The sequence below is a fragment of the Pagrus major genome, chromosome 17, assembly GCF_040436345.1.
Source record: "Pagrus major chromosome 17, Pma_NU_1.0".
Taxonomy (NCBI): domain Eukaryota; kingdom Metazoa; phylum Chordata; class Actinopteri; order Spariformes; family Sparidae; genus Pagrus; species Pagrus major.
The window spans coordinates 21630205-21657979 of record NC_133231.1 but is presented as its reverse complement, the minus strand read 5'-3'; the positions used below and the strand labels follow the sequence as shown (position 1 = coordinate 21657979).

At 41.1% G+C, this 27775-nt stretch overlaps 1 protein-coding gene across 2 annotated transcripts; it reads right to left on the bottom strand.

The window, feature by feature from the left end:
* Nucleotides 1-509: 509 nt before the first annotated feature.
* Nucleotides 510-27620, bottom strand: lipeb (lipase, hormone-sensitive b). Of its 2 annotated transcripts, none has more exons than XM_073484795.1 (13): nucleotides 27530-27620; nucleotides 17854-18095; nucleotides 16674-16958; nucleotides 15337-15427; nucleotides 11831-11976; nucleotides 11182-11367; nucleotides 10122-10274; nucleotides 7245-7389; nucleotides 6287-6514; nucleotides 5028-5213; nucleotides 3225-3406; nucleotides 2148-2414; nucleotides 510-947 (listed from the first exon to the last, which is right to left on the bottom strand). In XM_073484795.1, exons 1-13 carry the CDS (start codon nucleotides 27618-27620, stop codon nucleotides 549-551), a joined length of 2601 nt encoding a protein of 866 aa, XP_073340896.1. In that variant the 3' UTR covers nucleotides 510-548. The 2 variants fall into 2 exon arrangements, with proteins under 2 accessions (XP_073340896.1, XP_073340897.1); XM_073484796.1 differs by lacking the exon at nucleotides 27530-27620 and adding an exon at nucleotides 22770-22853.
* Between the last annotated feature and the right edge of the window lie 155 nt (nucleotides 27621-27775).

Below are 27775 nucleotides of genomic sequence, written 5' to 3'. Positions count from 1 at the left end.
TCGATTGGGATGACTCTATACAGAAGCATATAGTGTTCCTACCACTGTTTGATTGGGGCCTCAAATGACTGCCATGGCCTAGATGAATCACCCATTCAGGCCTCGTCTCAAGAATCTTCTGCGCTGCTTTATGTCCGAGCCTCAGCTGCCTAACGGCAACTCTGTTAAGTATGTGTGCTGCGTGTGTGGGTGAGTGCTTTGATCTAAGTAGCTGCTAAATTACCATTTTATTCTAAAACATGACTGTCTTTTGTGGGTGTGTTCGTTTTGTCTGCCAGATTTGTATCGGCGCAGGATGGTGCACTGACAAGCAGCAAGAATTGTAAAGCAGATGATGTTGTATTGCATTGCTCCTCTGTTTTTTGTCACTCAAAATCTGGGCAATCTCCCAGAATACCCCCCCCCCCCCCCCCCGCCTTCTGTTTTTTTTTTAGGATACTTTCTTTCTCCCTTTTAGGCGTTGCACTGCCTAAATCTGTCTGACTTTCATTTACTCTTTCTCTCTTCACTCCTTGGGTGACTGCAGTCTTTTCTTTTTTAAACCTTATTTAAGGCCCACCAGAGTCGGTGTTATTCTGGGCCGCCACAGCAACTAAGTCCTCCCCATCAGCAATTTTAGCTCCTTTCCCGGCTGTAAGCTCCACTCCCTCAATGGGGCCGACGAAGAGAGTACCTGCTTCCCCAGAAGAGGCCGACACACCCCTATCGGTCCGTTCCAGCTTGCGGTGCTTGCGTGGCTCTGGGGGTGTGTCAGACTGGGTGAAGACAGCGCGAATTCTCTCCACGCAGACGTTGGCAGCTTCCCTCGTCTCCCTGGAGAGCTGCGATAGGCTGAGGAAGCCATGGGGGAGGTCGTCCACCACGCACAGAGTGACAGGCTGGTCTATGTTCCTCAAACGCTTGGCAAACATCACAGAGTCATCCAGCATGGGGTCTAATGCACAAGCCTGAGAGGGGGAGAGAGAGAAGGAGGGGGGGTATGGTGAAAAGCAAATTAGGATTCCCTTCAGACATGTCAAGAATCTTAATTAAGGGATGAAGAAAAGGAAGCCAAGCGTCCCAGCTTCGCTTTTGTCCCTGCTTTCTTTACATTCTCGCTGACTCACTCCAGCCACTTTAAAATCAGCACCAATTTCCCCATTTTCATATTAACACCCTTCTCACATGAGAGAGCAGGCAGGCTTCATCCCCCCCTCCCCATCTCTCCCATCACACTCTGTCTTACTCTGATACAACAATGTAAGCAGTGTAAAGTCTTGGTACTCTATCCCTTGACATTTTGAGGCTGCCTTGTTTTACTTCTCAAACCCCCTTGCTGCTCCTCCCATCTCCATTAGCATTCCTAATCATGGTCTGCATGCTCGCACATTATCATATCTGCTAATTTTAAAACATGTGGAAGAAACATTTAAACAATCTGCTTTCTTACAGAGGATCGTACATGCAACCAAATGCAGACAGTTACAAGGACTTAAAAACTCAAGCTTAAAACTCAAATTGAGATCAACCTTTGACCTGAGTGTATTTAACTGTATAAAGGGTCGTCCACACCAAGAACAATAACTGTAAACTATAATGATGTGAGCATCTGTACTGATTAAAGATAACCTTCTGTAAACGCTCTAGCTGTGTCAGCTACTTAGGAAAATGGATATCGATGACCAGTTACTGCTGTACCTTGGGCAGAGAGACAAAAAGAAAACCAGAAGGAAATGGGTTTTATAAAATTCTATAAAGATTAGAGGAGTTAGGAGAATCCAACACTCTGTTACAAGAGCTGTCATTTCATACTTTATCCTGGGACATCAGTAAAGACAAAAACATATGGCAGCATGTCTCAGGTAAAAGGACATTTTTTATGTGTAATTTGCAGCCTAATATTAGATTATATAAGCATTTTATAAATTGTGACTGTGACGCCCTGTAAGTTCAGAAGGATTTTGATTGGCTCTCAATGTTTCTATCAGTCGTCAAATCGCTCCGACAGTGATCCCAATGATATTATTCGTCATTCGTTATAGCTGAGGTGTGGACTTTGTCTTCCAACATTCACTTGAGCTAAAGTGATCCATCTATTTATATGTATAGTTGTCACTATCTTGGTGTGGACGGCCCTTAAATATCATCCTACTGTAGCTACTTCTTACCACTATATGTACAGGTGGCAGCCCTTTCAGCATGCTATCAGGAGCCAGAAGAGGAGAGCAGAAAGGATCCTTGACCACTGGAGAACTCTGCAACCTCATCTCTGTTTGCTGCACTGAACGCAGCGGCTCAAACCCCAGGGGAAACTCCCTCGGGTGCTCGTGCTCTGAACCCTCCTCTCCACCAGGGGGTGGTATGGCTACCGAAGACAGGTTGCTGGACATGAAGGGATCTGCATCCTTGGCGAGGAAGAAATTCACATCTTCTGGCTACATAAAAGAAGAGATAAGAAAATATTTAGGTGAGGTTAGACAGCACTGAGTGGTCAAGGGAGAGGTTAATGGCAAGGAAATAAAACAAACTTGATTAGAAATACACACACCGGCACTGTCCTTGTAAAAATCTTCTAAAAACCTTGGCTCACTGCCTGAGTCTTGGCTGAACGATTCCCATTTCAAGGAGGAAAAGCATGTTTAAAATCTTACATCACCTCAGCTTGCTATTTTTCCCAAGCCAGCCACTAATCCAGTCTGCCTGTGTGAAAACACATGCAAGGGATAATCTGAACTACCTTGACAGTATCCGCGTAACCAAAAAATGTTGATATTCAGTCAGCATTTTATGAGAAAATCTGTTTGCGAAGCGTGGATGACATAATCTCAGCTGAGTTCAACAAGATGACACATTCACATCACTGCAGGGCATATAGCATCATATGACAGAGGGCCAAAATCTTCATGCTTATAAACTGTTCAACCTCTTAACAAAGGCTACAACAGTGTGCTAAATCTTTTTAAAGCACGTGGTATGAAAGTAGAGATAACGTGCTCAAAGATGAGGCTGGTTTGAATTCTCTTCATGGCATTGGTGCAAATAATAATCATCAAATTACAAACATTTAAAGACCTTGTGGGAATTAAATCACAGGATTTAAATCCCACGGCAATCCCCACTAACAATCCAGTGTTCTTTTAAGCAGCAACAACCGTGAGCTGTTTAATACTGTTAACTACTTCTGGATAAGAGCATCAGCTGAGAGCATGCTAATCTCAATGTAAACATGTTCAAGCGTGACATACGGTGCGCTCAGAGAGCAGTGGTGCACTGTGAGAGGTGGCATTGTGCTGGGATCCCAAGTCCTGGCAAGTCTGGCTCTTCACAGATAATTTCCTGCTGGGGAATTCTGAAGGCTCTGACGGTACAGGGGGGTCAGCGTGAGGAGAGGAGATGGATGCCTCTGAAATGCTCTTCCTCACTGTGTCTAAGAAATTAGATAGAGAGATGAATGAGACAACTGGGAAAACAGAATATAAATACAAAATAAAGGCATTAAGGGGATCATATTGTGCTTTTCGGGTTTCTGCCTTTCCTTTATTGTATTATGTGGCATTCTTGTGCATGTAAAAGGTCTGCAAAGTAAAAAAGCCCAAAGTCCACGCAAAAGGGAGTTACTCCCACAGGAAACACTGCTCCTGCACTGCCTAAAATGCCTGGTTTGTTGAGCCTTTACTTCCTTAACTTATGTGCGTCGCTTATTTATTACAAAATATATATACACTCCAGTCAGTCAGCAGACATACAGTTGCTGATGCTGTAGTAGCGTAATTTTAGATCACACTACCTTGCTCAGCATGACCCGCCCTACTCTGCCTCTGATTGGCTACATCCTGCCCGTTAAGTAATGCGCATATGCAACTCTCACCAAAGACTGAACAGAGGCGAGATGTCTCACTCTGTAGCTAAGACAGAGCGTTCAAGACACAGTGTGAAAAGAGATGCTGCAGCAATGCACCAGGAGAAAAATAATGTGTTTTTGAAAATTAAAGTATGTAAAGCTATTCTACTAGGACACCCAAATAAAAGTATGAACCTGAACATTTGCATAATATAACCTGTTTAAAAAATAACCAGTAGCCACACAAAATATATTAGATAGTTTATATAAGATAAAGAGGATACTCAAATGTACTTGGGGTCGATAGCAGCTGGAGGACACAGGAAAAAATAAGCAGTACACAACCACTTTCACTTATTCTACTACCGTTTCTACTTATCATATGTCCTCTGGTTGACAGCCAACAGTTAAAAGCCTAAAATGCAAATTGGGATGTATCAGAAAAGAGAGAGGAGAAGTAGGTGGTGGAAATTCAAATAGTGCTGTCATGGTGATATCATCAGCCCGCCCCGAGCCGTCAAAACATAGCTGGAAGAGACGTCTTGGCTGGTCTCTTCTCAAAGCGCTACCTATCTCCAATCTCTTTAATAATGAACCATCTCAGCACCATGATGGCCTTTTAATAATGTACACCCACCAATGACATTCTCATTAGTTTGGGCTTTGCAGCTGTGGGGGTGTCACCTTAGCTAAGGGGACACCAGGGAAATTACGATTCGCCACCAGATTTACGGTGGCTACAATTAACAATTACTGTCAAAGCCCGGCTGCTCCAAAGAGGTGAATTGATATGAATGGGGCAGCAGGAGTGTTACACAACAGGGTGGGATAAAGTGATAATTGGTTAGTTAAATGCTGAATAAAGGGGATCCATGTCAATAAACTCCTCCATATGGTAATGAACTTTGGGGCTGTTGATGTTGTTGCACTCATAATACTTAAATAAAGTGATTTAATGAACACACTGAAAACGTGGGTGGCACACACACACACACACACACACACACACACACACACACACACACACACACACACACACACACACAAAGATCTGAGCTGTAGACACGAGCACATTGCATCTATAGAAAACTTTGAACACAATAGCTGCCAAGCAGAACACATTTATGCCACCCACATCTCAGCTGACACCTGACTACACACACATGCACAAACACACTCATGCACTCAGTCGCAGTTGGTGGTATACCAGTGGCTCCTGGCGGTGCCTCTGCAGCTGTGCTGGGGGAGGCCGAGGCTCTGTTGGAATCCAGCAGAGAGTGGATCCAGTTGGAGGCTCCCTGTCGAAAATCTCTGAGCATCAGCGCCGTGTCTCTCCTCACCAGGCTCAGTGTGCTCACTTTCTCTACCTGTGTCTCTGTCTGCGGCTCATTGCCTGCCGAAGGAGGTATGGATGAAAGGTTAGCAAGGAAAAAAAGATGTACTACAGAGATTACTACAAGTGTTTTTGTCATTTTTCTATAAGCATGAATGAGTAACAACAGATAATAGGAGATGAATAACAGCAAAGTAAAGAAAACCACGGAGAGTGGGCTCAATACTACCACAAAGCAATTTGTATCACTGGCCGCGATACATAGTGATGACAGTAGGAGTGAGTAGAAAACTGTTAGTGTTTTAGTTCAGTTATTGGAAGAAGACACAGGATAGACAATATCCCTTGATATTAGGCACAGTTTGCCAATTGCTGACAATTTATCGCTGGACTTGTGAGAGCTTCTCCTTGCAAACATGCATTAATGACACAATATGAAAAAAAATCCATTTGCTGATAAGTTGAGCTGTTGTTATACACAATACAAGCTGGATGATACTGGAGCAAGTTTTTCAGAGAGTTACTACTTTGTGAATATTGTGAAAATTTAGACCACAGTCAAATCCAAGATGATTTATATGATCATTTATTTCTGTACGAAAATTAAAAGATCGGCAGCGCAGACATTAGCTGAATAATTGATTATTAGCTGTGAGCTGTTGTCAAAGCTGCTTGCTTTTCATCATAAACTGAATAATGTTTTAGCTGCTGGTCAGACATGGTAAGAACTTTGAAAACCTTGCTTTTTTAACGTTTCCATGATTGTACAAGCTAATCAATAGAATAGGAATAGAACAGATTAGTTGATAATGAAAATGGATGAAGAAAAACAACATCTTAACTTCAGGTAACAACCTCATAATTGATGCTACACAAGTAGCATACATGATTAGGTTATTAATCATTATTGTTTACAGACCTGCAACTACAGTCCAGACCATTATATTCAGAGTATGAATGATGTGAAAAGGCAGTCAACAGAGACATGCAGAAATGCTTGACAGAAAGAAAATAGATCTAAACTTAATTTTCAACTTCACCAAACACGAAAAAAAATCCTGGCTTGATTTCTCTTTTTAAAAAAGGCGCGCACGCACACACACACAAACAGACACACACACACGCACGCCTACCAGCGTAGGCGCTGAGACACCTGGAGAGCACACTGAGCGGCAGCAGGGGATCCATAAGTGTTAGCAGACGGGAGGGTGAAGCGTAGGCAGTCAGCAGGGTAGCCGGGTAGGCTGCCACGATGCCATCTGGCATTCGCACACCAAAGGCAGCAGCGCGCATAGATGTCGTCACACTCAAGTTGCCTCCCGCACTGTCGCCGGCCAGACATACTTTCTCTCCAGTCCAACCTGGAAAGATAGAAATGGGACAGTGATGAAAAAAACTAAAGAAAAAGAGGGAAAGAAAACAAAACAGAATTCAATGGAGAAAATGGAACACACAAAACAAAAGGAGATGAGAAAAAAAGCCTTTTTTCTGCATCTAAGAGAAATCCACTGAGATGCAAAGAAAAAAGTGTCACAGACATCAAGTAACAGAATTTCTTTTCTTCAGTGCTGAATATGTGGCTGCTTTGAGGGGCTGTTGTCTTACTGTCTGCCTCAAGGCTGTGATATTGTTTTCTTGTACTACAGCAGACATATTACATTGTCATCACTGTTAATTTGACACAGTGTGCTTCAGCGGTCGGATGTACCCCAGACCGGCCAGTCGTCTTTTGTTTTGTTTTCTGCCTGAATATTGAGCATCAAAATTTGTGTGATAATGCATAGCAATAGGTACAGTGCCAGACATCTTGCTGCAGCATGATTACTTTCAAAGTAATGAATGAATCTGTCTGAGAGATATAGGGATTGTAGGAGAGGATTTGCAGAAGCAGTCCACAGGACACCTTCACTCTAAGTTTGAGTTTTATCCATTTAGTTGTGCCTATGCATTAATTCTAATCAACTACTTTCGTTTACCTGTCTAATTTATATATCATTTCAACTGCAACTTCTCCCATGACAGTAAAAAGGAATCAGAAAATGTACAGAGGAGATAAAAAGTCAATGCTCTGGAGTAAACAATGCTGTGTACCTAGTAGGTGGTGATTTCTCAGAGCCCAGCAGTAGGCGTAGAAACACTCTTCCAGGGCCCTCGGGAAAGGGGCTTCAGGGGCCAGAGAGTAGTCCACTGACAGGATGGGGACACCCAGGTCCTGGGACCAGCTCTTCAAATAGGGCTGCACAAGACAGAAGACAAGAGTATGCCGGGTTGAATTTATGAATGGAAAAACACTCACAATTTCACAGTGAATATATTCTATGTTGTAAAATTTATGAGAAACAACAGCAGCCACAATAAAACGCAGTGGCACGGAGACAGAGAGAAAAAGAAATGTGGTGGGAGAGAGACGCGTGGGGGTGAACATTAAGAAGCGAGGATGAAAAGTTATGAAAATTATGTGTCCCTCTGATGTCATCTGTCTGCTTTCTGGCTTAGTGTCTAGACAAAGGCAGAATGAGCGTTGCTCTGACGGTCACCTCCATTTCCTTTCTTCCTGTCTCATACAGTAATAACAAGAAGGTTCCCACATGTCCTAGTTTGCTATGAAGGAAAAAGATAAAGACAAAGGGATGGGGTGGATTTTCAGAGATTGACTGCACAAACAAACTCACTGTCAGAATGCTGAGTGTTTCCCTTTCCTTGTTGCTACAGTCGGGTTAAGTGTTTACTATTCTCATGCCAACCTAAGGCAAGTGCTGTACTTTAAAACTGCAGTGCAGTGACCTTGAAATGTGAGAAAGGAATCAAAACTTGTCATGGCAAAATATTCTGTCCACAAAGCATTCGTCCTTTCCTCTTCTGTCTTTATCTTCTCCCAGCACCCTTTACATTGCTATGACAGGGTTGGCGGCGAAAGCGACAGCTCTCCGTTCACAATACCAGCTAAAGCACACAGTGTGTATGTTTGCATGTCGCCTCACCGACCCGTGAATTAGTATGAAGAAAACACAAAGTAGCAGCTCCAGCAGTCAGCTGTGCTTTCTCAAAGCCCTACCCGTCACAAGAAATCTTAGAGTGAGACTGCTGACAAGTGAGTGTGCATTCAGTCCAAGCACTGTTCAGGTCGGTGTGGGTTTGTACAAATCTGCAGCTCCAAAAGGTGTGTATGCGTGTGTGTGCAACTGTGTGTAAATAACAGCTATTGTTGTCAGGCTACAATGAATGTCAACACATGTGTAAAAGGAGCAATGGAAATACAGCAAATGGCCCACCTGGCAGAGAAGTACATGTGCACATGTTGTGCGTGTGTTTTTATTGGGCTGAGACCAAGGCTGGTTAATTTTACATGACACAGGAAAAACCTCTCATAGACACACATCATATTTACAAAGAAAAAGCCATACACACACCATAACAGAGGGTCCCAGATCTGTTCTCAAAGTAGGAATTAATGGGAGCTGCAGTCCCACTCATTCTCAGACAGGCACAGTTAATCTGCAAGCTTATACCTCAACTGGCTAAACACGGTGTGTGTGTGTGTGTGTGTGTGTGTGTGTGTGTGTGTGTGTGTGTGTGTGTGTGTGTGTGTGTGGTCAAGTTGCTAAATGCACAGATGCCAGCGCATCTATTCCTGTGATCTCAACATCATTGGGCACGGAGAGCAGAGGCTCCTTCCAGTGAAGGACACTAAGTGAGCAAAAAGGATTTTGTGAGATATTAGAACGATTGAGAGGGAGGATGTAATAAAAAAGGAGAGCCTAGAAGAAGAAGAGAGAAGGATAGTCTGACAAGTCTTCCATTAGTGCCCCGGGTAATCTTTCTCTGCGGGGTTGTACAGTTCTCCGTTAATTCAACATGACAGCCCTGTTCACCCCCTTCTTTGATTGCTCCCTCTCATCCTCTGGTTGCTACGCAGCTGCAGATCAAGGATGCCCATGTCCTTGGCGATTTCACAGAGTTCTGTCTTGTGGTAGCTATAAGTAGCTTGATGCCACATAAAGACCGAACACAGCCACAGATGACCAGATGAGCGTATAAACGAACAGGGAGAGGAGTGGGCACAAACCATGTTAAAATAAGCTTTCTCATTAAGATTAAGAAAACAGGTTGATTTCTTTCTCCAGTTGCTATTTCATATCGTGGTTCTTATTTAAGCTTATAACAAAACTGGTTGACAAAACAAGATTTTCAATTCAGAGCAATGACAAGAAAGATCCAACACAATTTTAAGACATGACTTCCAAGCTTATGTGTGTGTGTTGGAGTCCCTTTTATTCCATCACAGCGATGTAGATCTTAAATCTAGGACATGGGCTCCTCCTCTATAATAAAGAAACGGGGATGAGGATGAAGTGAATGACAGGAAGCAATGATTTACATAAAGAGAAGAGCCAGCTTTGTGTGCACCTTGCCGGTAAAGAGGGCATGGAGGGAGGGCAAACTGTCTCCATTAAGCTTTCAGGGATTAATTACAATATAATTAGTTTAACGGCTTATTAAGTGCCACACTATTGACATAGTAAGAGACTCAGACTGGTAACCCCCTCTGCTCCTCCGCTGTCAACTACCCCTCAACACTTTAATTAACTTGGGTTCCATTACAATTAGTTTAGGTAAACACAGTCAGAAGTTGAAGCACTGAAGAGATGAGAAGGTGAACTTAGCTGGATAACTGCTGGCTCAAATCCTGGAAAAACAAAATTTGAGCCAGGTGTCTAATGGTGGAGGTGTAGTGTTGTCAGTATTTGCATATGTAGGTGCCACATGACAAATTACACCACTTTTTCCTGCATTTAAACCAATATATATATTTTCCATTATAAATACAGTCACATAGAGACATGAATCCAAATACTACATGATATAAATATATAGTATTTTGGAGTCAGATTTTCTTGCAAAATACAACTAGTCCAGTGCTTTTATAGTCAGTGTAAGGTATATACTAGTTGGAGACAACCATCTCACCTCATGGGACTTGGAGGTCTGGGCGACAAAGCCTCCCCCGTGGAAGTGGATCAGGAGGCAGGGAGACGAGGGGAGGCGCTTGGTCTTCAGCCCCAGCGACAGAGAGATGGCTCCCCCCTCAGAGCGGCAAAGAGAAAGCAGAGTCTCGCTGTCCTGGAGACAGCGAGACGGAGAAGAGGAGAAAGAGGAATGAATTAACACAAAGAGAGAAAAAATCTTAACAGAATAATTAAAATCAGTTGATCTGGTCTAAGAGTTAAAAAAAATCCCATGATAACAGGACGTAATGTTTGCATTACTGCCCACAGACTGTCTGCATTGCAAACAAAGCCTTGTTTTCATTGTTAATATATTTATTGCGAGTGGTAGCAACAGGGCTCCTTTGAGAGAGGAATTAACTAGCTGCTCTGCAGCAGCTTGCTGCCAGCCTTCCCCACGCCTGCATGAACGCACACTAACTCCCATTCATTAACAAACAAGGAGGGAGGGGAAGCTGCGTCTGCGAGGGAGGACTTCCGTTGATGCAGACTTGTATTTTGCGACATTAAAAAGGAAGCTGTTGTTTCGTTGGAGCGTGATCAATAGCTGAAAGTGTTTGTTGATAGCACGTCTGGTTAAGTGCCAGGCTACAAAGAAAGGAGGGGAACAAGCTTGGAAGGAGAGAGTGAGTGTCTGGAGAGAATTAGGCAGGCAGGAGGAGTAGAAAAAGTGAGAGTGATACCTATGACAGAGAAATAGATAGAGAGAGACATAATGAAGGGGATTATGTCCATGAGGATGAGCCGAAGCAGCAGTTTACTTGAGCAGCTCGGGAAAAATACCAGATATGCTATTACACATTGCTAGAATATTTTAAGAATTTGTATGACTGGTATATGCAAAGTAGTTTTAAAAGAGATAGTAGAGGGAAATGGCTATAAACTAGGTCACACAACAAATACTTCATACTCTAAAATCTAAAAGCTCTAGTCTAATTGTGCACAAAACTTGAGATCATGAAGGTTTTTATTGCATTTTCCACTGTGCCATTATAGTGTGAACAGAATAATGATTTAAATACCTGTCCTTCACGTAAGTCATAAGAGATGAGCCTCATCTGAACCGGAGCTGGGCCGATGTGCGCTGATGGAGGAGCTATAGTAACAGATGCTCTGTGGTTGGCCGCCAGGGGAAGGTCAAAGGGCACAGGGGGCACAGAAAGAGCCCGGTTCACCTTTACTTGAGTGGATGTCATACTGGCAAGACTCTGGAGGAAAAAATATGACAGAGAAAAAGAGAGAAAGAATTGAGAGAGAAGAGAAAGAGAAGAGTGCAAGTTACAGAGCGAGCCAGGTCACTGAACAGTAAGAGAAACCGGATGAATAAATCATGAACCCTATTGAATAAATTGAATTCCACTCTATTATTACCAACGGCCTGTAGGCCGACATGCATAATGATAGAAAGGTATTTCTATCAGAGGAAAGTAAAATATCACCGATACAGTTTTAAAATTAAAAACAGCACCCTTATCTGTGTGGTGTGTTAGTGCTGACAGCAGGGGTAGATTACAGACGTCTTAGGGGCATATTCATCTGTGTGTGTGTGTGTGTGTGTGTGTGTGTGTGTGTGAGTGTGAGTGTGAGTGTGTGTGTGTGTGTGTGTGTATGTGTGTGTGTGAGTGAGAGAGAGAGAGAGAGAGAGAAAAGGACCATTAACAATCTACTCACCGACAGGACTTCGGTCTCTGTGATGTTCCAGAAGCTCTTCCAGAAATGCACGTCCAGGTTCTGCGTGATTCGTTCAAATTCTGCCCCTCTCAACTCTGGGTCGATGGCATACTTCCCTGAGGTAAAGAAAGAGCTGGCTGCAACACCTGGGGAACAGAGAAAGGACGACATAATGAGATGGGTAAAATAATGGGTAGGAGACACCAGAGACAGTGTAATGCAACAAAATAAATTGAGTACTGAGTAATTGAGTTAAAAGGGAAGGAAGAATGTGTATGTGATTGGCAGACAAAAGCTCAGAATCATTGGAATGAAAACAGTAATTTCACAAAAACACAAACAGCAGAAAGGAGGGCAGGAACATCACCTCTCCAGTAAGAGACAGGACCCTGGCACATAAAACAACACCATTACAAAAACATTTTATATTAGGCTACACATAACCATTAACTAGTCACTTATTAGCATGCATATTTGTAACATATCTACTCTTAAGTGGTCATTATAAGGACCTTCTTAACGCCTTAGTCTGCATGACCATATTCTACAACTACTTAGCCATTAACAAAGAGTTTTCCCTCAATTACCTCCTAATTACTGCTTATTGATGGTAAATGAGCAAGTTGTTGTACATGTATTACGGTTTTCATATACTCTGCTCAGTAGTGGCCTTATGAGATGATTCTCTCTCCCTCATTTACACATAATATATACATGGTCTATTTTGTAACAGAACTCAAAAAGTGTTAAGAGTGTCCAAATAACTCTAAATTAAGACTTTCTAAACTGAGAGTTTGTCCCACATAGTTGTGAGGTCCCATAACTAGTACAACCTGTGAGGGTTATTAAGTGTCAAAGGTTTATTTGGACTCTATTAACACTTTAGTTTTGTGTGTTTTTATAGAACATACCATGTACATTAGGTGTTATTAAGGGAGATTTATATAGCTATTTATAGCACGTAATACTAATATATATATATATATATATATATATATATATATATATATATATATATATATATATATATATATATATATATATATATAAATAAATAATATATATATATATATATAATATATATATATATACATATACATACACATATATACATATACATATATACATATACATATATACATATACATACATATATATATATATATATATATATATATATATATATATATATATATATATATATGTATATATATATATATATATGTATATATGTATATATATATACATATACATACATACAACGTTTCTCTTGCCTATACAAGACAGTGGAAGTTTCTTTGTTACGAACCCAGTCCAAAGGATGGGACTTTATGCATTTAGAAACGCTAACACGATCAAACAACCAGCTTCCAGCACAACAAGGTAGTTCCACAGAGCCCCTTCACTATGCACACCTTAATGTAAGGCGTAACTGACAACACACTGAAGAAAGAAGGTGAAAGGACGGAAGAAAAGAAAGATAGTCAAGAAGGAAATAGAGTACTGAAAAACGGCAAACCTCAAAGATGTGGCCCCTGAGAACAATCGTCAAAGTCAACAGAGTGAATTCTCTTATACAGTCAAAAGTTTACATACACTTGTATATTTCTGATGGGGTTCAGGTCAGGACTTGGGAAGACCATTCCAAAAGCCATTCCTCTGGCTGACGATTTTAGGTTATCCTGAAGAATTTGGAGATAATCCTCCCTCTACATTATTCCATTTACTTTCTTTAGAGTACCAGATTATTCCATTTACTTTCTTTAGAGCACCAGATCCACTGGCAGCAAAACAGCTCCACAGCATAATACTACCACCACGTGTTTGACAGTAGGTACAGTGTTCTTGGGGTTAAAGGCCTCACCTTTTTGCCACCAAACATATTGATGCTCATTGTGGCCAAAAAACTACATTTTCGTTTCATCTGACCACAGAGTTTTCCTCCAGAAGGTTTTATCTTTGTCCATGTGATCAGCAGCAAACTTTAGACGAGCTTTAAAAAAGGTGCCATGTCTTGAACAAGGGCTTCTTTCTTGCATAGCAGCCCATCAGCTCATGTTGCTGCAAAACACACTTGACTGTGGCCATGACACGTGCAGCTTTTAATTCATTACAGACTTGCTTTTAAGTGGTTTTTGGTTGACTCTTGACCATCATGGCCAATTTTCTCTCAGCAGCAGATGATAGTTTGCATTTTCATCCTGATCGTGGCGATGACACAACTGTGTCATGCACTTTATACTTACAAACAGTTGTTTGTACAATTGATCTTGGGACTCTTACTGCTTTGAAATGGCTCCAAGTGACTTTCCTGACTTGTTCAAATCAATAATGGGCTCTTTCAGATCAATGCTGAGCTCTTTAGACTTTCGCATTGCAGTGTATGTGGCTGAGTCTAATGGGTGTATCAGACAAGCCCTATTAAAATGGGACCAGAAAAGTCATCAGCCATTATCAATCATAATCACTCGGAAGAAGTTAAGAGGCCTTGCTACAAAGAAAATTTGATTCACACAACTTTCTATAATCACCTCAAGTTAATGTATGTATATTTTTGAGCCAGCAGATTTGGTCACATTTTCAGAAGACCCATAATAAATTCAGATTTGAAGCCAACTTAATGAATGTTTTTTTGTGACAAAGTAGTATGTGTTTCTCTCATTCCATCACAGAAAAATGAGGGCTGTAGAAATCATTGGAAGTGAAGACTACCATGTTATACATTTTCTTTACAAGTGTATGTAAACTTTTGACCGGGACTGTATGTACTCATTCTCTTATTGCCACATGGATGTTGAAGCAGAACCATTTCATGGTATTGCAATTAAATTCTACTATGTTTTCGCTGCTCTGCAAGGAGTCAAATGGGCTTTAAAGAATAAGGGACGGAACTGCACTTACAGATACCATGACCTCAAACAGCAATTTAAACTAAAAAAAACACACAGGGCAGCTACAGCAGCTAACAGCGAAATGTGCAGAACTATATAGGATGATAGGAGCTGTAGGACAGAAGCAACTTCTTCACATAGTCATATAGCCTGAGGTCACTACAGAGGACTAGGATGAAAGGGTGAGGGAGTTCCTTCACACTCACCATATGGTGCAATACCGCCTGCCTCCACTGTGATGCAGCACAGAGCACAAGAAACCATGAGAGTCGAAGGATTCCTTTTTGAATGTTAAATATTTACGTGCGTGTCTGTGCGTGGGTGCGTGCATGGAAAACATTTGAATATGATGGTGCATGTTTTTCTTTCTCTGCCTCTGTGCATAACAGTGTGCATGTTCAAAACATTCTGAAATATAGAAGAAGCACACCAGCTAGCCCTCAAGATTCAAAAAGGATGAAAGAGCATCTACAATACAAACACACAACATCAAAAGGTACACAGTCAGGGGCCAAGGAGCAATGTAGAAGAGGCATGGGGATGAGTACAATCTTTGAATGAGAATAAAGTGGCTGGATGATGAGAGGATACAGCTGCAGAAAAGATGATGCTGACCTATTCCTGACTGATGGCGCCTGTAGTTTTCTCCAAAGGCCACAAGGCCGATAGCGATGGTCTGGAGACAGGGTCGGATGGCTGGAGTGAACTGGAGAGAGGGATGAACAAAGACAGAGACAGACTTGAGATTCTAAATCATATTCAACAAGAAACACAATATAATTAAAACTGCAATCATTCAACCAGAGAAAGTAAAACACTGACGATGGGATACCAGAATATCAGATGAGTCTTAGACATTATAAATTAATGCTGACAGTACTAGAGAGGTTTCATCATTCTTTTCCCTTTAGTTTGATTTTGACCTCTGTCTGCTGGGGGTTCAGCCCGTCTTGTTAAGCTCAACTAAGAACAGAGACTCTCCCTGTAGAGAGGAGCATTTCTCTCCATCCATTCAAATCTTTTGCTCACTTGATTTTACCTGCAGGTTTGAGCAGCAGGAGTCATTTGCAGTTCTGTATTCCTTTCCTGCTTTCCTGACTTTTGCACAGAACACCTCTCACCACGCTCTCTTTTCAGGGTCAGTCCCTCTAGTCTAAGATGTCAGTAGTGTATGAGCACCTGGTGACAAACTAGCCATTGGCACAGGTTTGGTCCTCTAACGCTAACCGATCACTTCTTTTAACAGCACAGTGGTTCTCAAACTTTTCTGGCATTCCCCTTCTTCAATAGCTGAAAAAAGTTCACATTCACCCAACAATTTTTCTTTTTAAAAAATCTAAAAAGGGGAAACAGCTAATAGAAAAGGATCTTAGTTGATTTTTTCATTAAATAAAGGACAGCACAATACCATCAACAAACTGTATTTTGCCTACATAAGTCATGACATGACTTTGTTTCACTCTATATTTTGCCCCTTAGTCACCCTCTCAGTGGCTCTATTTCACCCCAGTGGTCTCTGCCCCACAGCTTGAGAACCACTCTTCTAACAGATGAACACTTTTTGATAAGTAGGCTATAGGAGAATATGAATATCTTTCTACCCATCATTATCTACAGGAGCTAACTTTTTTGCTAAAATTTTAGTTAAGTGAAATAAAAAACTAGACTAAAACGAAAACAACTGTGTTCTTACAAAACTAAAATAAATACAGGAAATGTCTTAAGTTTTAGTCTTTTTTGTCAACACAAGCGTGTGGATGTCTAGTCAAGTGTTGTGTTTCTATCGTGAAGCCTTTTCTGAACTTCCTAAATCTAAAAAAAATTTAAATAAAAGCGAATGAAAAATAAAAAACTACAACAACTCTGCTACGGACCATTAAACTTGCTGTGCTGCTTATTCTAACCCTCTTTCATTCCCACTACCTATCCCCATTCCACGCAGCTCATCTCACCTGAAAACCAAGGCAACGGCCGTAGAAGCAGCCCTTGTGCATGGAGGAGTATTCGCGGACGAAGCTCTCGCTGAGCCCGCTTTCATCCTGGAAGAAAAGGTTGCCATGGCTGTTGTCATGTAGCATGCGCTGAGCCAGGTAGAGCAGGGCGCGCAGCTGGCACAGAGCGTTGCAGTAAGCCTCCATCTCCCCCGCATTGTGTGCTACTCGAAAGAAGATGCTGCGGCGGTTGGCGGTGATGTAGCGACCCTTCTGGATGATGTGGAGAAGGCAGCAGCGCACGACCTAAAATAGGAAGAATAATATGTCTTAAGAGTTTCAAGGAAAATTGGTGAGTCTCATTTTAAAATGTGGTGTCTACTGCGCCATGCCAGCTTCTAGATGGGCATGCTTACCTAAACAAAGCAAGGTCAGTTTAATTCAATTACAAGCAAATCACTGAGTAATAAAAGGACAGATTTCTAACAAAATGATATATGTAATTTCATGTACTTTTGAGATACTGAATGATGAACTTCTGGCTATCATTTCTTTTCTAAAAATTAATACATAGCATTCTGTGTTATACCACAGAAAATGTATTTTTCTAATTGTGCAGTCATTAAAAAGGGCCATGTCTTCTGTGTGTGCTTAAATTGTAATTAAGATGAGAGTGGTAAGCTTGAGGGAAAAATTACAATGTCTGATAGCATGTCTGAATGCAATCATGGGAAAAGCTTGCCGCTTTACCAGGGTGTTACAGATTGGTAAAAGTAGCACTGTGGGGAGGAGAAGGATTATAAATGTTGCAATCGAGAGGCTGGAAAACAGAACAGCATTTATTTGCTGCTCGGCTAGACTCATTCAGTTGTGGTGGGCTGCAGCCACTGAAGGTCATGATGTTTCATCAATAACTGTAGAGGATAAAATACAGTGGGTACAGTAGGGAGAGATACTCTGCAGCTGGAGGAATTTATCTAACCTGATTTGCAACATAAAATCAATTTGTAAAACAAATGGACTGACCTTGAAACAAAGAAATATCAGGGGTTGGTGAGCAGTTTCTCACGGTGTGCAGAGAATACTGATAAGAATGTATTGCAGTATGCGGGCTTGTTATCCTCAAAGCTGCAATTGGTTGAAAAAACACTGACATCGATAAAGAGCTTGATTCAAGACTTCGAAACAACCCACAGCCTACCTTGACCAGGGAACGATATCCATTAGCAGGTATGTGCGGGTCAAAGTCGAAATGGTGGTAAACTGAAGCAAAGCCGGAGATAACAGGCTCCAGACTGCGAGCGTGCTCCTGGATCAGCTTCATGACATCCACCAGCCGCCGCGCGGCATCACCCTGCGACCCCTTGGCTCCTCCTGAGAAGAAAGTGGCATTCTCTTCGCACACGCTGTACAGGGCCGCGAACACTGCCTTGGTGTCCATCACTAAGAGCAGCGAGACAGAGAAGAAAGAGTGTTTGAGTTTAATAATATTTTAAGTGAAATTATTTATTTGATTCTTCATGTATTCTCCGTGGATAAATTCTCTTTTTCATTTGTCTGAGGATTGCTGATATAGCTTGTATTTTAATAACTCCCACTGATCTCACTATTAATTACGCCACCTTGCTGACCCCATATCGAATTAAAAGACATTATTTCTATAGTTGTTCAAACTTGAATGAAAGCTAAGCATCTGGTCCTGCAAGCATAAAAAGCAGCATCTCTATTCTGCACCACTCTCACACTTGTTATCAGCATGTAGACTGTATCAGGTGGGATATCATTGGATATATCCTACATAATGTTCTTTTACTCTTATTAACTAATCCCCCATAGCCTGGCATATAGAAGTCCATTGATTGAGACGTGTTAAGCAAGCCTTGAAATTAAATGATGTAAATCCAGCTAAGCAGCCAAAATCCACAGAGATCTAGGAAGAGATACATGGAGCAGGAGGAGAAGGCAGAGGCCCCTTTGCTAACGTCATGCTGCTGGGAACAAACACAGATGAGTCATACACTGACGAAAACACAGAAACCCACTCGCATAAGACTCCCAAAGGGAGGTATATAGCTGACAACACACAGCTGAGTGTGTTTATCAAGTGTGCCCTAATGCAGCAAAACAAAGATTCAGTGCTATGTCCCAGTTGGACTCCAGCTGTTGGACTGAACTCTTCTGCCAAGTCACCTGAGACCTTTGTTTCCACAACACCTCAGTCTGGGAGCCTGCTGGTAGTTACTGTATAGGGTGACTGCCACGCTGAGAGATAGAGGAAACAGGAGAAGAGATGGTGGACATGCAGAGAATAAAACATAAAAAGGAACAGAGACAGCAGTGCCTCCCCAACAGATGAGAAAAGGATAATTTTTGGAGCAATGCAGACATGGGGGAAGGAAAATAATTTCCTTGCTATGGATCGGTGTTAACCAATTACCTTGCAGGGCTGAAGCACATTTATCAGTTACAGATGGATAATAGATGATGATAAGCTCACAGTTACTCTTAAAGAAAGACACTGCTGTGTTAAAATCATATTTAATTCAACCAATTTTCCCTATCGGGCATCCCAAATGGCATCAGTGGCACTTGGAATGAGCACACCTCAAACTTTTGCTATTAGAAGAAGTAAGGTTAATTCAATAAATCAATACAATAAAAATACATATATTTCAAGAAACAGCACAGAGCCCCCAAGCCACATCTTGGGATGTGGAGCAGAGGTTGCCTGCTAAAGAGTGAACAATCATATAATGGAGCCCTTATCGTACAATTATTTTGCTATTCCATGCCGATCAGGAAGAGTAATGGGAGAGGCAATTTCAGTTTGCTGGGAGGAATCACAACCCCCTGACATCTGGGAAGAGACATTTATCAGCCAGACGACTTGTAACGCACACACATATTGCATGAAGAATCACTTCAGCCGTTGGCCGTTTTCTCATTTTCCCATCTTGTCTTTGCCTCGCACTCCATTTCTCTTTTCAGCGAGAGCTTTTTTCTTTTCAACCATGCCCTACAAGGCAAGACGCCCCTTTATAGGAAAATGTTTCCATATTGAATGCCAATTTGTCCAGATAAAGGTTAAGCAAGGGATAGTGGAATCCTGATGCAAAGATTTGGCTAGGACTGGGCATTATATCGATATTACACCATTATCTGGATATGAGACTATACATCGTCTTAGATTTTGGATATTGTTATATCTTGATATGCTTAAGTGTCGTCTTTTCCTGGTTTTAAAGACTGCATGACAGTAGAGCAGGGATCCAGACAAAGTTCTTACACTCATTGCACTAGTGCACCCAACTTTTTCTGGAACTTACCGGAATGTTCTACTTGCTTTAATACTTTAACTTCACCCACAGAGTCATTATATCCATTTGGGGTGATGCAACATGTCGATATTAATGATAACCATGATATAAGAAAATTAAACATTGATGTTAATAGAACACAAATGATAATAATCAAGCACAGATGTAAGGCTCAGTGGATCTTTTTTTATAATCAGTTCATCTAGTCACCTTTGTGTAAGTATAATTGTTGTTTTTGTACGCTTTTGTACAGTTATGGTTACAGACTCTCTCTCTACCTCCCTACAGATATATCAAAGTGTAATTTATTTGCCAAAAACGAGACAAAAAAACACGGTAAACAAAGTTAAAGATAAATTTGACATTTTCTTTCTTTCTTTTAAAATTCCCTACAGATATTGTGTTTGCATCGTTATCGTTAATTCATTTGGCCACGATAATCGTGCTGTGAAAATCTGATATTGTGACAGCCCTTATATCCACATTACTAATATTGCTAATGATTATTTATCAAAAATCTTATTGTGTTAATATTTTGTGAAGTATGTTGGTGTCTAGGTATTTGGTCAAAATATTGTGATATTTGAATTTGTCGTCCAGTCCTAGCATTTGTGAAGTGCTTTCCAGGAGATTTAAAAACATTGAGTGATAAATTGTGTATTGTGACAAAGCCTTAAAATATTGCAATATTATTTTAAGGACATATCACCCAGCCATAGCGTTGGCAAAGCTGATTACTGCCCACTTCAGCATTAGCATTAAAAATTGGATGAGAACGCATGACCAATCTAGTGTGGCATGCTTTCGAGCTGTTCCACTTGGCACTTGAAAGAGTGTCTAATCTGAACGAACCCAACTTCAAACCCAAATGGTTATGGTGTTGGTTTTTCTGACGTACTCAAAATCAATGACCACTCAGAAATATGCTGTTGTGTCACATAGCCACATGGCCCCAACTTCTGCCAAAAGGAAATCGTTCGCATTATCTGGAAAGCGGTGTGTGTGTACACATGTGTGATGTTGCCATCAAATCCATTATGAATGTCCCATTTCCTCAGGCACTCTGAGCTCAGGGTTTAGAGGTAGGCCCAAGATAGGCCAAAGCAAAGCTTGATGAAGCAGCTTGGGGCCTAATTTCACAATAATTCAACCATGTGAACCATGAGAATACTCTGACATGAGTTTGTCCCATGACTCCACACTAAAACAGAATTTACATTGTGCTGTTCGAATGGTATTGGACAGTGAGGTCATAATCTGCAAATATAGCAAACCACCATCAAAGATGCCTGATGGGCATCAAGAGTTTAATTTTTTAGGTTGATTCTTTGACAGCCAATTAGAAATCACACAATGGGCTCTGGGCTGGGCTCAGAGAAGTTTTTATCAAAATTCCTTTTAATTAAAATTCCAAGCTTACAGTTACAAATGAGCAAATATCCCCTCTACATGGAAGCAGCATGGCTATAGTTTGTCCCTCTGCAATACATTGTCAAGAGACTTCCAAACAAAACAGGATTTTGAATATAATGTGAATGGATGTTACCTTTACTCAAGTCTCAAAGATTGCAAAAATGTAGCAGGAGAGAAAGATCAGGGAGGCACATAACATGATTAGGGGCGTGTTTTCCAATCTCACCCTGATATGTAAACAAAAGCATTATAACGATCTTTATAGGAAGTATACAGTACGTGCACGTGTCAGATGTCAAAATAATCCAACAGCTAACGACACACCCATACAATCCTGAGATTGTTGCTCCATCTCAGGATTTGGCCAAGAACAAGTGGATTACACATTAAGTGTGAATGTTCTGAACCTGACAACACAGGAAACAGTTACTCAATGTGCAACAACTCAGCTCATTATGTCAGAATAAAACTGGAAACAAAAAGAGACGCACACAAAGAACATCTATAAATACACATTCATCTGCCTTCAGGGACACAATGACTGCTTTGGTCAAGCAGGCACCCAAACACCATGCTGCAGGACCAGATATAGCAGCCAAACCAGTTTGGGCGAACAGCCAAAATTAAAATTACATTGCTTAATTAGAAGGGGGGCTACAACTCTCTCAGCTGGGCAGGCCAATAGGCCTTGTGTTGACAGAGTAAGCTAGGCGTGAACTTTACGAACCCCTGGATCAGCATAAGCTGCTCTAAAACTTGCTTAATGATAATGAAGCCAGGGAACATTACACCCCTATCTAACTGCATATGCAAATATAATGCTAATGAATACGCTTATGTGAACCAGTACAATGTTATCGAGAGCTCACTCAGAGTTCAAACATGGCATGGCCCGGTGAGGGTCCCACCTTTGTTTGACTATAAAGATAAAGCCTCAAACAGAGAAACAATAAAAGCTACCACTACAGCTCTCATATAACATCCAAAGGAGAAACATAACTCACCTTCTCGCCTTATCTCCTTTGCTTTTTGTGCATCAGCAAGTGTTCTACATATCTACAATAGGCCCCCTCTAGCTATGTCAATACCGAGCAACCTGTTTCAGCATCATCCCCTCCTGTGTCTGTGAGAATAAGCCCACTGTAACCATTAAGTTGCACCTTGTCTCTCCACATTAAAGATGGATGAGAGTGGGCATTAATAAGTTATGTTCAACAAGCAACACCAGTGACATTACAGAAATATAATGACTCCTGCTGGGCCCACATACAGTGTGAAACGAGCTACCGTATAAAAATACCTGCAGGCTGCTTCTTGCGTAGCATAAAATTGATGCTATGGAGTAACTATTTAAAAGCTGGAAGTGAAAGAAAGTAAAAGGGTTTACCAGTGTCTGAGTTCAAGGCTCTGTCCTTGTCTGTCTCCTCTCTTCCACGACAGCGATGAGGGGAAAAAAGAAAGAGAGAATGAGAGAAAGAGAGGGAGGGAGGGAGAGAGGAGAGATAGGGTTTTCCAGTTGGTCTTGTTCTCCCTCTCGCTGCCAGTCACCCCCTCGTCTTCACGATGTGGCTCTTCCCCTGTCAACCTCGGTATGTCAGCCTGTCATAGCCAATTCTACTCAGAGGCAATTTGCTGTCCTTTTCTTTCCTCTCTGCTCTTCTCTCCCATGTCTCTTTTAAAAAAGGGAAGCTACAGACAACCCCAGCCCAGTTGACTTTCTCCCTGTGACAGTGGGCTATTTTGCTATTGGTGGTTCAGCCTGCACCTCCCTGTGACCTTCAACCTAATTGGCAGAACTTGCGCAGACATTGGCATAGTCTCAACTGTGAGATTTTGAGATGATAACAATATTTTACTTGTGGCCTTTTTCTGTTATTACATCTTGAGTTCTTCGTTTAATTTAGTATAAGACCACAAGACAAGGGTAAACAAGCACACAGCAGTGAAAGGAATAATTATCAACTAAGCTATTAAGAGTTGATTAAATTCATTTTGGCTTTAACATAAAAAAAAAACCGAATGCAATAGTTATAGGAGCCGACTATGATGTCTTAAAAGACCTTACTTCGCCTCACAAACAGTCACCAAAAAAAGGCCGTGTTTACGTGATACTGTATATATTATTCTATTAATGGCAATAAAAGTATAAGTATACAGTATACAAAAGTATACAAAAAAAATATTGAATTGCTGTAACCAGCCCAGCAAATGTTTGGAAAACTCCAACTATTAGCTAATCAAAACTGTCACAATCGACTACTTGATCAATGCAATTAAACCTATTTAGGTAGTCCTGCACCTGCAACTAATACTAAGTACTAATACAATACTACGTGAGACTTTCGAACAAAGTTTAAGCAGCACCTTTGGAACATATATTTGTTGTTTGTGTATAGAGCAGGAATGTACTGTACTGTATGTGCCAACTGTTGAGAAATATTAATGTTTGGCAATGATGGCAGATCATGGACAAAGTGTGCACACCCAAAATAGAGGGTGAAAACTCAGAAAAATGTTCTTAGGGGAAAATATGACCTTAGATTAGACTTCTTGGCTGATATCACAGATGACAGTCCCATAACCCGAAGGAACTGAGACCCTTCACCCAGAGAGATAGACAAACATACCCAGCAACACTGAGACACAGACGAAACTAATACTTTTCACTAAGGACATTTGTTGTTGTTTCTGTTGTTATTAATTCCCCCATGAGGGTTTTCAGTCCCACTTGTTGCTATAGGCTTACTTCATGAAATAGCCTGTTGTGACTCACTGGGACACTCTACAGAACTGCGCCATCATTATTTTCATCAGTAACACCTGTGCTTTTCCAACTACTATGACCAATCTAAAGGGCCTATTAGCTTCAAGATAACCTGTAAATATACCTTAAAGAAAGTTGGTAAAACCCAGGGAACACATTTTTTGTACACTTATCTGTAAAGAACTTGTTGTCACCTGTATCCACTTGTTGTCTATGAGTCCATATGGACCCTGTCTTAGTTGTTGCAATCTCACGCAGCTAAGATTGTGTAAAAAATGTACTAAAAGGCTTTCTGTCATTGAAACATATCGTTGACAATTGAATTTTTGTGTGATCCAGATAGGTTCGGAGCTACAAAACAATCTTACACAGATTTCATACCATCTTTCTGTGGTTCCCAGCATACTTTACTACTTAGTATACATACAAAAGGCAGGCTCATTTATTGTCAATATACTGCATATAAATCCTTCGCCAAAGTGCAACTCTTGTACAAAGAGAAGCGAAGAGTTGTCCTTTTGTCTGCTCTAATGGTCTACTTTAATGCTGAGACCGTTGAGCTACAGTGTACACAAGAGTCAGTGTGATAACTGTGCTGATCTTGTCTAAGCTGTTTCTAATTCATGGCGTGGTGTTTATCTCTTTTATCAAGCCTAAACAGATCAATTCTGAGAAAATTGGTAGTCTGGATAAATGTAACTCTAGGATATTATATATATATATATATATATATATTCTAGCATATAAAAACACTGTGGTTGTTCCTTGAAGTATAAAAAACATGGTTGACCCCAATTATCTATGCAAGTAGAAAGTCTCAAGAATCCTTGAGACATCCTTGAGAATGTTGAGATCAGACAGTATAAAACTTAAAACTCTTTTGTTTTCCATCTACAAAATACAACCATAGAATATTATTGAAATACACAACTATAGAAGTACTGAGTGAGTTTTTAATTTACTATGTTCTTTTTCTACACATTCACTTCCTAATACAGAGGCAAAATCTATACCCCAAAAAATCATCACTAAAACATGTACAAAGTGATTAGATAACACATGTTATAGAGGCGATTTCGCACGGATATGAACACAGGTGTGCCTTGAGCCTACAATTGGATATGTCACAAAAGGAAATGCAAAGGTGTACAAAATAAAATTAATGAAACAGAATTCCTTCTATTTCAAAATTGTGCTATTGTGCATGCTGGCTCACTGTCACTATCATAACTTACTGGGAAACTCTACAGAGCAGCGCAATCGTTACTGTTATCAGTAATAACAACTATGACCAATGAAAATGTCTGCTGGTTAAAGGGCCTGTTGGCTACAAAATTTGGTGAAAAGTTAAGCCAAGACCCAAGGAACACATTCTTTTCATACACTTATCTGTAAAGAGAGTCACCAGTATCCAATTGTTGTCTATGAGTCCATATGGACACAGTCTTACTTGTTGCGATTTCACACAGGTAAGATTGGGTCAAAAATGTATTTATAAAACTTTCTGTCGTTGAAACATATCTTTGACAATTTAAGTTTTGTGTGATCCAGGAAGGTTCAGGGCTAAAAAACAATCTGACACTGATGCAATTTCATACCATCTTTCTGTTGTTCCCAGTATACTATACTACTTAGTATACATACAAAAGGCAGGCTCATTTATTGTCACTATACTGTATATCAATCCCGCTCCAAAGTGTAACTTCTGTACAAAGAGGGTTAGTGAAGTGAAGAGTTGTCCTTTTGTCTTCCCTAATGGCCTACTTTAATGTTGAGACCACTGAGCTACAGTGTACAGAACAGTCAGTGTGGAAACTGTGTTGATCTTGTGTAGGTTGTTTCTAATTCATGGCGTGATGTTTATCTGTTTTTTCAAGCCTAAACAGACCAATTCTGAGAAAATCTTATGTCTTGGTAAATATAATTCCAAGGACAGAAAAACATTGTGGCTGTTCCTTGAAGTCAAACAGCACGTGGATGACCTCATCTATCTGTGCAAGTAGAAAGTCTTGAAAATGTATTTTATGTTGAGACCAGACAGTACTAAAGTTAACGGTCTTTTGTTTCCTTCTACAAGATATGGTATCAGGTCAGTCTTTTGAACTTTGCCAGATATCCGATACCCTCCAAAATGTCATGTCTATAGGAAGCAGGCTTTAAAAATAGCAAACTTGTGCAGTGCACGGGCAAGAGGAAGCGCCAACAACAGGGGATCTGTGGTGTTGTGTTTTAGCAGGCTTTGACCCTTCTCCCAGACAGAGCACCTTCATGCACGCAAAGCCAAACCGAACAACAGGAAACTAGCAACAATGAGCCTCCACACCCCCTCCAAAGAAATGGGACACATACTGTAAAGCTTCCCTTCAGTTTTATAATATATTGCCTTAAATGAAATCTGATTTTCAGGTTTGATGAAAACTGTGTTGGCAACCTTGCGTCATAAGTAAGATTAAGTAAAAACTCGAGACACCATTCATAAATAGGTATGTAGAAATATCTCATTATTGTAGCAACAACACAGACAATGCATGGGATAATGTTAGGCTCCTAACAAAGCTAATGAAGCCTTTTTAAAGTAGTGGTAGGTAGATTAAGACTACTTAGCAAGGAGAATACATGATCCAGTGACATTGAGACTAGATGATAAGGACAATAGAGCAAAAGAGGGAGTTTGAGTAGGTCCACAGTGCCTGCAGGCAGCATCCTCTCAGGTCTGCTGCCTTCTTTCACAGGCTGCCCATCATGAGTCACAACTAAACCTTTGAATTGGTTTAACCCATTTATGCACAGCACTTCCGTATACATCACTCTTAAAGGTTAATCTAATAATCACACTCCTTCCCCCTCCTCTGCCCACTTGTTTGTGTTTGGAGTACCTGTTCAGGTGGTTCCTGTCAGTGTCTCCAGCTGAGACTAGGGGCGCAGAAGGTGAAAACGTAAATATATACACATCGTGGATAAATATATTGGTAGTTAAAGTCTCCTACGGGTGTGACATTACTAACGCTACAACTAACTGACGGTACACATAACGGCTGTGACAGGGGGATGCTCCTAACTCTGAACAACCGAGCGAAGGAGGTTAACAGGGGACGTGTATTTGCAAGCTACGCAGTCTATGCATAGGCTTCCTGAGTGCCTCGTCGTTTTCAAGTCATAGAACAATCAGAAGACCTACTGTAAGCAGCTAAGACAGACCCAGCGGCTTAAATCCTAGCTGTTCACTTCGGCTGACCGAGGCAAGCTAGCGTAGCTGCTAACGCCCGCTAGCGGGGGCTGACAGTTCAGGAGCGTCAAAAAAAAAAAAAAAAAGGGGGACGTTATTAAAGGGATAAGCGACAGCAGGGGTCGTGACGAGGTTTAACCGCGACAGATAAACTCACCCACTGGACCTTCTTTGTGTTTCGACGAGCGTCTTCCATTCACACTTTTCTCAAATCTGCTATTCCCACTACTCTTCTTGTTCGACGCCATCTTCGCCCCCTCTGTTTACGCACCGCCTCTCACATCTCTCCTTCATACCTGCCTGAGGCCCCGCCCATGCCAAAAATGGAAGCCAATGAATGACGGCGTCGCAGTCCAGTAGCCAATCACGACACTCGAAAATCGATAAGCGCCCGCCCTGTTGC

What these genes read in the sequence shown, in the direction of transcription:
- lipeb (XM_073484795.1), bottom strand. Translation starts at nt 27,620, where the DNA reads ATGGCGTCGAACAAGAAGAGTAGTGGGAATAGCAGATTTGAGAAAAGT. An exon ending in GAGAAATCACCACCTACTAG is followed by an intron (nt 6,515 to 7,244) that starts GTACACAGCATT and finishes CTATCTTTCCAG; the next exon opens with GTTGGACTGGAGAGAAAGTA. An exon ending in GTGTCTCAGCGCCTACGCTG is followed by an intron (nt 5,214 to 6,286) that starts GTAGGCGTGCGT and finishes CTCCTTCGGCAG; the next exon opens with GCAATGAGCCGCAGACAGAG.